A 12,737-nucleotide genomic window follows, 5' to 3' on the forward strand; every position below is an offset into this window, starting at 1 on the left:
TAGTGTTACTGTTGTTTAGAGAAGGCATGTTAGGTCTCGGTTAGTGGACCATCTTTATTGTTTAGTTAAGGGCATTACGAAAGGGGTAAACATTCTTTATAAGTTGATCTTTACAACCAAAGCTCTGTAAGAACCTCAGGCAAAGTTCCCTTTTGCAAGGAGTAATGTTTTTCATTTCAGGGGAAGAAATTGTGCTGATAGTCAATTTCTTAATGCCAAATAGGGCCAAGAAGTCATCCTTTCCACTTTCCCTTTCTCTTTCCACTGGGAATTCACATATATCAAGGAGGAGGCATCATAGCCACAGCAACTGGCAGGAAGATAAACTAGGAATAGTATTGAAATGTATGAGTATGTAACACAGGAAGAGGGTTATGTGGGGGTTCCCTATTGGCACCAAAATATATCGTTTGTTTGCAAATAAGCAGGAGAATCAGAATCTGAGAGAAGGGCACAAAAAGAGTGCTGTTAGTACCTTGACTATTCCTAATCCCACTTAAGCATTTTTAGTATTTTCTACAGTGGACAGTTTGATCAATAATAAATGAACTTGGCCAAAAGTGGTTCCAGAAAAGCCTTGGGCATCAATGATTTGGGCATCAGTTATAGTAGACACTAGCCAGAAACAAGACAGGTGCAACCTTTAAAGAGGGATGTGGAAGATCAGGGAAGTACCTGAAATGTTGGGTGGGTGAGGAAGGAAGGAGCCTAGCCGAGTACTTGCTCCTTTAATTCCAAGGAGTCAGGGTCTCCAAACCTTCCCCAGGGGACTGAAAATGCCAATCAACCTCTCTAAACTCAGTTCTTTCATCCTCACTTCCCAAGACTTTGCATCTGGAGATCAGAGCTCTAAATGCTTAAAGGTGCAGACATTGAGGGAAATCCTTGGTGAGACACGGATAAAAGTCCTTTGGCATGAAAACGTGACTCTTCAGCTAAATTCAAACAGGTGCAGAAACCAATTGAAACCATCATTGTGCAACCCTGGTGTCACACCACATAGAACTCTAGGTATCCATGAAAAAGACTGATGAGAATGCTGTCGCCACCGGATGTAGAGAGGAAAGATCTGCAGTTGCCTCTTCATTAGGTTTTGGCTGTGCACCTATTTTCTCATTCTCTCTAGATGACCCTCTTTTACCTGTTTTCTTTTCATGTCTCCAAGGAGCAGGCTCAGTGGAGAAAAGAGTGTGAAACTCAACCTTCTTAGCAATGATGACAGAGCTTTGTTGAGTAAGGAGGTTCAAAGAAGATTAGGTAAGTTTTTTTTTTCAAAGAAAATTTGTAAATTTTAATGATCTCAGATTAGAACTATGAAATGTGCATATAAAATACTAAATGTGGGTATAAAATACTAAATAGATCTAAATTTCAAAACAATAAACTAGGTTTGATTTTTCCACATGGATAAAGGAATGGATTTTTAAAGGTGAATGGAATCAGGGCAAAGACAATGTTTACTATGTGTATCTCCATAGAAGTAACATAAACTTCAAAACACAAGAGGTGGTAAGTGTTGAAAATGTTAAAATGTTAAGTGCTTCATTGCTCTTGAACTTGTTTGGATGAGCAACTTCTAACTTTTCCAGTGTCCTCAATAATCTATGACTCATTTTATTTGTCCAATGGTAAATATTCAACCAAGGAAATGCTTGTACTTGACTCACATCCTGTAACTTCTAAAGATAATGGAGCTGATACAATACAGACATTTTGCTTTTACCAGGAGATTTAAATAAAACAGCGTGAAAAGCTCTGGTTAACCTGAACATTACTAGGCATAGTGTTTTACAAAGCTGATGATATTGACCCCTCCTTTTTTTCATAGTGTAATCGAAGGTTTTCCTTGGCTAAGTCTCAAAATACATTCAAGTCCTAGAATACTGTGGGAAAAAGGCTGTGTGCTAACAGTTCATTGAGAACACTTCAAAGAATTACTAACAGTATAGTTTCAATGTTTGGGCTTCAACAGGTAAAAAATGCAGCAGTTCCAGCTTACATTTAAATAACTATATTTTGTAACTTAACTCTTCCTGGATTGTAAAAGAGAGCTTCACAATTTCTTACCATTGCACTTAGATCATAAACAAATTACTTTTGCTCAAATGATTTCAAAATTAACCTTTTTGTGAAATGAGAGCTTATGGACTCTAAAATCATAATGTAAAATCATAATATGATTTTATGTTAAAATATGATTAAAATATGATTTTAATGATGTAATATAAATGTAATATACATTTTTAAATGAACATAGGTTCATTTAAAAATAAGAGCCATTTAATGCTGTGTCAAATACTTATTTGTCAGAGGTAAATACTTCCTTAAGGTTTTTATAAAAATATAAATGCAAAACCAAAAATAAACAACAAAGTCACAACCCACTGAGGTATATGTATAGGTATTTCTCAGAACAAGAAACTGAAATATACCTTCTGGAAAAGTAGCTCGGTAGTCTACAGATTCATTTGAAACCATTTCTGTAGTTGGGCTTACACTTCGGGCACTTACAAGCCTATCCAAATGAGGAGTGTGTACTCTTGCATCATAGCGAACTAATTCACTGCCCAGATCTTAAAACAGAGAGAAAGAAAGAGCTCGTTAAAGACGGCTATCGTGGGTCCCAGGAGACTTTGACCCAGTGCCCAGAACTCATGGGTTTTATGGACTATGTATAAGACAGCACACAAGAATGTATGACAATCTTAAACTGTAATGACTGTGTTCTTAAGGTAACTTCTAAAAACGAACCGTAACAAAAATGCACCTTTAATTTGCTTTCTCTTTTTCAGCCACAGGAAAAGCCCAAGTAGTAGTAAGAGTGCTATTGATATTGAGACAACACCAGCAATCAATCCTGTGAAATTCTGATCTGGTTGAACTATTACTTTTCCAAGGACGGTTGAAGAAATTGCTTGCTTCCACTAAAAATGACAAATAAAGAAAAGTCAGCATTTAGCCATGATAGATATTTATCCTACACAGGTTGTAGCAAAACCTCTTTGGGCCCCGAATACCACCTGGTTATTGCCATTCTACAAATGGCATAACTGCTTTCAGGATAGTAAGAGATTCCTCAATTTTGCTCAATTTGTTCAAATAATTAGGGGACACTGATCCCTGAAGTACTTATATGGTACTTAGCTGTTTGTATTTTTAACTAGGTATTAGGGATAAAAAGATCTACAAAAAACAGGAACTGAAGTGTAGAAGGGGAGACAGACATATAAATAAATGATTACAGTACAGTGTGGTATGTACCATAGAAGTGTGACTAAATAGTAATCAACAGAGACAATGGGACATTAATTCTGTCCTGGATGGTGGGGTGGAGGGCAGAGAAGACTTCCCATAAGAGGTAAACAATTGCACCGTTATGATGGAACAATAAAGTCTCAAAATACTTTTACTTCAGTTTTGATACACAGCAGAAATCTTTGAAGTCCCTTCTGGCTCTAACATTTTATGATTTTTAGGATTTATGGTCCTTCTGAAATTCCAACTCTGATCTCATGATTCAGCCTTTGATTTTCTAATTTTTGTGTGTTTTTCCATTTCATAACTTTTCAGAAGACTTCAGGAACCCTTTAAAAATCACTTACTCTTGGATAAATGTGGGATACATACAATGGAATATTATTCATCCACAAAAAGGAATGAAGTACCCACATATGCTACAACGTGGATGAACCTTGAAAACATTATGTTAAGTAAAACAGGCCACACACAAAAAGACAAATATTGTATGATTCCACTCACATGAAATATCTAGAATAGGCAAATTCTAGATCTAGAGAGTAGATTAGAAGTTATCAGGAGCGGGAGGAGAGAAAGGTGTGTGGAGTTGCTGCTTATTGGTTATAGAGTAATCTGTTTGGGGTGATGAAAAAGTTCTGGAATTAGGTAATGCTGATGGTTATACAACACTGTGAATGAAATTAATGCAACTGAATTGTACATTTAAAAATGGTTAAAATAGCAAACACTACGTTACATATATTTTACCACAATTCAAATAAATTGACAATATAATATACCAAAACCCATTGAACTGTACCCTTTCAATGGGTGAATTGCATGGTATGTGAATTACATCACAATAAATTTGTTAAAGAATAAGAAAAGATCACTTGCTTTGGTTCTAGGTTGTTTGATTCAGTTGTCTACATGAAAAAAGTTACTGTAAAGTAGTTTAATCCTTATTTTACTTTGTTTGATGCATGCACTTTCCTTTATTTATGGGACTCTATGCATTAGTGAGCACTGTGACTGGCAGTGGAACACTGGCTCTGGCCTCCTGGGGTGGTGGGAGGCAGTAGAAGGACACTCTTAGAGACATCCTTATTTCTTCTGAGAATTACAGCAAATTTTGGGAAGAGTGTGGCATGATGGAGAAGCAGTGTGGGTTGAAAGAACTTTTGAGATCTACCTCCCAAGCTTGGGGAAGGAGACAATGTGACAAAAAAAGTCACTATTTCTAAAATAACAACAGGAATGGAGGCTGAGTTGATGAGCCAAAACCCACACATAAATGAGCTTTAATGATTTATATTAAGCCTGAGAATGACATAATTACACTGGTTTCCTTATTTACATCATGAGAGGAATGCAGGAATCCCACCTCTATATTTAGCTCGCTGTTCAGTTTCAGCAGGTCATTGGGGACCGTGCATAAAACGGCTTCAGAATGTAAGTGTATATTCTCACAGCTCTTATTTCCAACTTTTAACACTTCACCTTTAACTGCTTCAGGGTCAATATCATTTCCCTGGTAGAAAAAAAAAAGGTTGTTAACACTTCACAGTTCTGCAGGAATGCTAACAATGGCAAAAGAATATAAATACACTGCAAACACAGGCCATGTTGTTTGCCAAGGCACATGATTCTATGATACTGATTTTCATGGCAATTGGGATGGCTAAAGGGGAGCGAGACAATTTCAGGGCACGTACTGGTTAGGAATTATATAACTTTTGCATCAAATTGGACCTTAGACAAAAGGAAAGAGGTTCTTGCTTCACATCCTTAAACTCAGAATGATGTCTTACCTATCATCACCTCACTATTGTCTTCGGGGGTATCAATGTTTGGCAAAAAAGACGCCATTTAGAGATTCTGTTGTTGCACTACCTAACACTGCCTAATGCAGAGATTCTCAGCCTTGACTTTGCTTTTGGAATCACAGTGAGAACTTTAAAAAATACTGATGCCTGGGTCTCATCTCCAGAAATCTGATGTTAAATCGTTGTTAATGTGTTAACACTGTATTATGTTATGCTAATATTAATACGTTCTTTGTTTGAGTTGGGTAGTTTACTTTCATCCTTCTTGCATACTTGAGTCCTATGCATAAATGAATTCATTTTTAAAGAAATTTATGTGAGATGCTGTATGACCATTATAATTTGAGAGCACAATTCTATTACTTTGAACGATTATGTAGTTCCACAAAAATTTTTTCTTTTTTTTTTTTTTTTTTGAGACGGAGTCTCGCGCTGTTACCCAGGCTGGAGTGCTGTGGCCGGATCTCAGCTCACTGCAAGCTCCGCCTCCCGGGTTCACGCCATTCTCCTGCCTCAGCCTCCCGAGTAGCTGGGACTACAGGCGCCGCCACCTCGCCCGGCTAGTTTTTTGTAGTTTTTAGTAGAGACGGGGTTTCACCGTGTTAGTCAGGATGGTCTCGATCTCCTGACCTCGTGATCCGCCCGTCTCGGCCTCCCAAAGTGCTAGGATTACAGGCTTGAGCCACCGCGCCCGGCCAAAAATTTTTTCTAAAGTTAGTTAATGTGACATATTTAATATGTTAACTGAAGTTGCTATCAGGCATTTTAAAAACATCAATGTTTTGTTTGAGAAACCAATAATTAGCCTTGCAAAAGAAGTGCAAACCTAGGTATAATTTCTCATATCAAGACCTAATGAGTACAGTTATTTATTGAGCAAGCTATTATTTTGAGGTGACATATATCAAAACATATTACTATTTTTCTTATGGATAAAGACCAGCCCATAATAGCTACAATGCTGCTACTTTGTTTTATATAATCTTTAATACTTGGCAAACTCCATTCACATACATGGTCTCATATGGATCTCAATAGATTGATTGGTCAGGCAGTTATTACTCTAGGAAAAGAAGTGGGAATAAAATACTTCTTTATAACCTGATGTTGGAGTTTCAGATAAAATGGAAATAGACAAACCCTATCCTTATGGTACTTCTAAAAGCAGTATGTGTAGTCCATTGAATCAGGTCAGCCACACAGGCGGACACACACAGAAGCACATCAATCTAAGAGATGACTTTAGGGCTTCAAATGACAACTTGTTGGTTAGGTCTGAAAGGGGATAAAGCCCTTATCCACATAATGTAGGGAATTCAGGGAATGACAAAGAAAAGAGATTAAAGAGCTGTAGGGTTTGATTTATGAGAAAATGTCTAAAATGTGTCTTGCTTGCTTAGATAATAACTAAGGTTGGGAGAAGGGATGAAGGTACAACATTTGCGTTTCCAATGCTTATTGTTTCAGGCTTAGGATCTCCTTGGTTGTTGCATAAAGGCTTCTCTAAAACAAAAACAGATAACACATCCACATCACATATCACATATCTACATCTTATGTTATATGTAGATACCAAAGGATACAGGGTAAGTAGTGACTTGTATAAGCAACTACTGTCAGTTATATATATAATTGTTTTAGAGGTGTAAAATCCCAGATATTACAAAAGTGATACTTGTAGCTCACTTCTATATAACAATGGGGCCCAAATAAGGAAAAAAATTTAAAAGGTATGGGCCAATTTTTGTCATTTAAAATAAAAGAAAATAAACATAGATTTATTGAGATGTTAAAAAACTTCTATTTAGAACTTTTACTATTAATTACATTAATATTTATTGTTGAATATTAACTATTATTAAATAAAAGTCATTCAACTGCTTCAGAGTGATTTCAGTCACTAAAATCATAATATGTGGGTTTAAAAATAAAGCAACAAAAGAGAGAGCTTTCTGATCTTTAATCTCCAACAGACGAGAGCAATTTAGTTATAACCATCTCATACTATCCTGAAAATATACTCCCCCTGAAGTAGGTATTATTGCTTTACATATGAAGAACTATTATCTGCTTTACATATGGAAAACTATTATCCAGAAAGGGGCTAGATCATGAAGCAAATCAAATTCCGTTTGACACAAAATCTACTTACCATCTACTGTGTGTTAGACACAGTTCTAGTCACTGAGAATATAAAGATGAGTAAGGATTTCTTCCTCTCACTGCAATGTCAAAATGGACCCACTTCAAAAATAAAAACTAATTACACCCAATGTGCTATATCAGGATGTACCAAGTCTCTTTCCTCGCCAACTCTGGCCTGGTGTGACATGTTTCTATCCAGGATTCAGGCCTGGAGACTCATGTCTGAGATGGCTACAGAACAGAGCAGATGGGAGCGGAAGTGGGTAGGATCTGAAAAATAACATTATGAGAGGAAGCGTCCTTCAAGTTTTCATACATCCAGGTGGCCTGGGCAAGATCCAGGCTGGGTCTGGGCAAGTCAGTACAGTTTGGTAGCAGGACCCAGCTAGGCGAGGGTCCAAAGTCCAGGGAGATCAGCAGTAGGAAATTAGTGAGGTGGTGGTGAGGGGGTGAGATTTACACTTCACATGGGGGACACAAGTCCCTCAACTTAGGAACCAAGCAATGAACCCTCACAGACAACTTCAGGACTGAGTTCCACCACATGTTAATAGGCATTTTGGGGAAAACTTCCCTGGCCATTTGGGAAAAGCTGGGCAAACCAAAATTAAACTGGTGGCTTTGCTGGCTAGTTGGGGACCTTTACTACTAGGAACTACGAAACCACAGGAATAGATTTTTTACTATCTTTACTATTAGGTACTATGAAACTACCTTGGAAAAAATATATATATTTATATATATTTTAAATATATATATATAATGTGTGTGTGTGTATGTGTGTGTGTATATATATGTGTGTGTGTATATATATATGTATATATTAGAATACCCATTAACCTGGGCAGCACAAAGAAATACTAGTTTGGGAGTAAGCTATGAGCACCATTAATAAGACTAGGTCTTGACACTGGGCCAAATAACCTCTGAGAAAAGAATCCTCCACTTTTATTCTGTCTGAACTCAGAACTGAGTTCATGGTGGTTTTTACTGAGATTGAGGGGGAGAGTTGCAGATAAATTATTCAAAGGGAGAAGGACAACCTCTGGCTGGCTCTGGGCAGCAGGTGGATTGGGATGATTCAGAACCATGCTTCCTTCTTGATCCTTCCAATGTCCACACACTGATGCTTCCCCTTCACCTGAGCTCTCAGCATTTGTTCTTGTGATGACAGTGTCATAGACCAAGTCCCTGCTCCCTGCCCTGGCTCATCTTCCTGAGCTCCTTCCTCTTGTTTGACCTGACTTCTCCAGATTGAACTTTTGAAGCATCTTTATTTCCATATATTCCTATATGCTGCAGAATAAGATAACCCCCCAAGGCAATGTCAGGCAGTCCTTGTTCCAGCATGAAACAGAATACTTCTCTACTTTTCATAAGATATGCTCATGCATAAAAAGTCAGAAATAAGATACTTAGGGAGAAATACAGAGTTTCTTTAAACAGAATCAATTTTTAGATATTTATAAAAAGTTAAGAGCTACTCCCCTTAAATAATTGCATAGATATATAAATAGCACATGATAGAAAAGCGTCTCTATGATGGTATTTTAGTACACATTAAATGAGAGTTAATATAAGAAACACTGTAATTTAGTGCATGCAGTGATAGAAGACTAAATTTGGAACCAAGAAGCCTGAGTGTGGGCCCCAGTTCTGCTGTTTGCTCCCTGGGTGACCCAAGACTAATCAGCTAATCTTCCTAAACCTTTACCTATCTACAAATGGGGGTCATCATCACTGACCTCCCAACCGCATGGGTCCACATGAGACTCAAAATGAAATAAAACATGCCAAAGTACAGTGTCAACTGTAAAATTCCATACAAACATGAGCTGTTGTTGATAGAGGTTCTTGGGGAGTCATGGATACCCACAAAGAGGTGCCTACTTTTGATGACCACTGTCTACAACTGGTTTTGGGGGACTTGAAGCCTTGGCCATGAACTACCTTCTCCATCCATGGGGCTTGGGATTCATTCTGAGGGGTGACTTATGCTTGACCCCTATTGTGTTCTCTCATCCAAACTTGGCTCACCCTTTTGCCCATGGTGTAGTCACTGGCCTTACTACGAATTGAGGAACTCTCACAACTGGGGCAGGAAACGATCACAATCTCTTTTCAGCCTAGGAACTCTTGCTCGCATGGCTGCATGAGAAGCATGAACTCTTCCTGGCAATAAAGAACATATCTCATTCTAAACGCATGATTCTCTCCAGAGCACTTTCATTGATGAAGTACACGTTTTCTTTATTCTTTTCTTTTCTTTTTTTTTGAGATGGGGTCTAGCTCTTTCTCCCAGGCTGGAGTGCAGTGGTGTCATCTCAGCTTACTGCAACCTCTGCCTTCAGGACTCAGGTCATCTTCCTCCCTCAGCCTCCTGAGTAGCTGGGATTACAGGCACCCACCACCATGCCCAGCCAATTTTTTTTTTTTTTTGAGACGGAGTCTCGCTCTGTCACCCAGGCTGGAGTGCTGTGGCCGGATCTCAGCTCACTGCAAGCTCCGCCTCCCGGGTTCACGCCATTCTCCTGCCTCAGCCTCCCGGGTAGCTGGGACTATAGGCACCGCCACCTCGCCCGGCTAGTTTTTTTTGTAGTTTTTAGTAGAGACAGGGTTTCACCGTGTTAGCCAGGATGGTCTCCATCTCCTGACCTCGTGATCCGCCCGTCTCGGCCTCCCAAAGTGGTGGGATTACAGGCTTGAGCCACCGCGCCCGGCCCAGCCAATTTTTGTATTTTTAGTGGAGATGGGGTTTCGCCATGTTGGCCAGGCTGGTCTCGAACTCCTGGCCTCAAGTGATCCACCCGCTTTGGCCTCCCAAAATGCTGGGATTATAGGCATGAGCCACCGTGCCTGGCCGAGAGGTAGAAGTTTTAATGTGATCAACTTAACGTGTTGATAAAGAGTTAGATTGCTGACACAACAAATATTTTCTTATGCCTTTGCTTTCCTCTCATACATAAGTAAAGTGAAGTATGAAAAAATGTTGAATTGGCCGGGCGTGGTGGCTCAAGCCTGTAATCCCAGCACTTTGGGAGGCCGAGACGGGCGGATCACGAGGTCAGGAGATCGAGACCATCCTGGCTAACACGGTGAAACCCCGTCTCTACTAAAAAATACAACAAAAAAAAACTAGCCGGGCGAGGTGGCAGGCGCCTGTAGTCCCAGCTACTCCGGAGGCTGAGGCAGGAGAATGGCGTAAACCCAGGAGACGGAGCTTGTAGTGAGCTGAGATCCGGCCACTGCACTCCAGCCTGGGCGACAGAGCGAGACTCCGTCTCCAAAAAAAAAAAAAAAAAAAAAAAAGAAAAAATGTTGAATCATGATACTAAAATAATCTCCCTGAACTGCCGCTGCTCCCACTCGATTACTATTCTTTCACGTGGTAGGTGCTATACACTTGATAGAGAAAGAGTTATTCTATATATAGGCAAGAAAATAAAGTGTTTTGTGCCTGTCTCTAGAAGACCCTTTCGCCATGTTGGGAATACCATTGACAGGCCGAGGATGATGCCAAATTATGTTTTTCTTGGTCCAACAATTTTGTAGGATGTTGAATAATGGGTATTTAATTTATGGAAAAAGAAGTTTTCTCTTCCATAAAGACTGTGCTTGGAAGGGTAGATAAAGAACCATTTATCTCTAATCCCTTCATCACAGATACAGAAACAGAAAAATAGAGTTTCTCTGGGTGTAAAACTATTTGCACATAAACCTTTGTTATCATCAAGAAAAACCAAATGGAATCTTTCAAATGGCAAAAACAGTAATTGTTGAAAGCAAAAGGTCACACTAGATTAGTTTTGTTGAAAAAAAAAAGAAGTGATAAAAGCTTATTTCTCCCTTTCTAAAACTAATTAAAGAAGCAGTTGAAAGGACTTTGCTGTGGTAAACACACTGTTCATTGAAGCAGGCCTCCATTCAATTTCATGCTGGGCTTGCTTAATTATCGTACAAAACACAATAATGAGGTTAGTAAACTTGTATGAGCGTGAACATATGCATAAGTTGGGCTGTAGTTAAATTTTTGTTGAAAAAGTCAGAAAAATTTTGATGGAAATATATTATTACTTAGATGGAGATGACCCATGAAAGCCTATATTGCTCCCAAATAAAGACTATCCTATTGCTTTATGTTTGTTCATATTTGCATTCAGATCATCTTTCAGGAAAAAAAAAATTCTAAATGTTTTAACAACATGTTGAAAGATAAATATTTTGCTGTTTCTAGTGACTGCAGCTATGAATAATTCAAGTCTTGAGCATTTTGCCTGTGTTATTATTTGAAGTAGAAATAACTGAAGGGACATAAAAAAGCTGCACTCTAGTCTGTATTATTCTGCCACTCTTTTGTCACTTGTCAATCACTTAACCTTTCTGGGTCTTAGTGTTCTTTGTTTGCAACAGGCTTGCTTTAGAAAAGATGACCTGTTATTCTCTATTAAATTATATTTAGAAGCTAGTATGTTCCTAAGGTGGCAGATATCTAGTTCCATTTATAAATTAGCTTAAAGATGACCACACCCAGATACAAAATTCCAAATATTACAAGGAAGTATAGAGATACAATTGATGCATTTACTTTCACAGCTCTTATGTTTTATCTTATAATGAGCACATTTAGGTAAAATGTCCGGGGAAACGTATAACATCAGCAAGATAATGCATCACAGGGATCCTCTTTAATGGATTTGTGCCCCACATTTGCTACGTTTTAATACATACACAAGAAAGGGTTTTTAAATGGTTCATTAAAATGCAGTCCACGGTTATTCTTATCTTTTAGTTTTATGCCAAAAAGATTTGTTTTTCAGAGCTTATATATTTGCTGGTGTTGTATAAGATACAAAGGCCAAGTACAACAATTGTATTCCCATAGCTATGAAGTCAATTAAGTTTGAGCTGATGATTTAAGACAGTGTTTAAAGCATTTCTTACCTTAATTTCCAGTACATTTTCATTGCCCATTGAGATCATCACTGGCTTTTCAAAAGGCTTAAACACAGGATTATGTACATAAATGAGATCAAAGTATTTGGAAAGGATCCCATCTAACATGAAAAAGGCTTTGGTTTTCAGGGGGAGTTGCAGATTCAGCTGTTGCAGGGAAGGAGTGGTACAGCAGATTATCTCTGAATTAGAGCGATGCTGACATGCCTAGAGAAAGACACAATTATCCACTGTAAACAGAATACAGCTTGGCAACATTCAGAGCAACTTTATAATTCACCACTCCAATCAATTGAAAATATAGAGTTTTCAAAAAAAATCTGTATTTAACTTCTTAATGTTAGACTATACATTTCTGGAAACACGATACATGCAAAATTATCCAAACAACCCAACCTTCAAAGAGACACAGACCTCCACCTGCCCAGCATAAACCATGCTGCTGTATCTGAAGCTGGCCCTCATCCCATCATTTTATTTTCCTTAAGAAGACAGGACAGTCACCTGGAGGAACTGCCCCTTGTTGTGTGAGGCAGACAGGCAGACTGGAAGCTGGGCTTTGTGGGGTTAGAACGC

The 12,737-nt window shown here is 38.5% G+C and overlaps 1 protein-coding gene and 1 long non-coding RNA gene across 2 annotated transcripts in view; one reads left to right on the forward strand and one right to left on the reverse strand.

The window, feature by feature from the left end:
- LOC117073441 overlaps positions 1 to 2,871 on the forward strand; it is a 68,329-nt gene extending 65,458 nt beyond the window's left edge. The window contains exons 3-4 of the long non-coding RNA XR_004433235.1: positions 1,166 to 1,257; positions 2,793 to 2,871. This is a non-coding gene — a long non-coding RNA (uncharacterized LOC117073441). The remainder of the gene's footprint in view (positions 1 to 1,165; positions 1,258 to 2,792) is intronic.
- MET (MET proto-oncogene, receptor tyrosine kinase) overlaps positions 1 to 12,737 on the reverse strand; it is a 118,721-nt gene that overhangs the window by 19,995 nt on the left and 85,989 nt on the right. Inside the window, exons 12-15 of the mRNA XM_033194292.1 lie at positions 12,150 to 12,368; positions 4,622 to 4,768; positions 2,768 to 2,924; positions 2,433 to 2,573 (exon numbers count right to left, since the gene is read on the reverse strand). Coding sequence (XP_033050183.1) covers positions 2,433 to 2,573; positions 2,768 to 2,924; positions 4,622 to 4,768; positions 12,150 to 12,368 — 664 coding nt within the window. The remainder of the gene's footprint in view (positions 1 to 2,432; positions 2,574 to 2,767; positions 2,925 to 4,621; positions 4,769 to 12,149; positions 12,369 to 12,737) is intronic.

Source organism: Trachypithecus francoisi, unplaced genomic scaffold, assembly GCF_009764315.1.
Source record: "Trachypithecus francoisi isolate TF-2019V2 unplaced genomic scaffold, Tfra_2.0 Lachesis_group4, whole genome shotgun sequence".
NCBI classification, from domain to species: Eukaryota; Metazoa; Chordata; class Mammalia; order Primates; family Cercopithecidae; genus Trachypithecus; species Trachypithecus francoisi.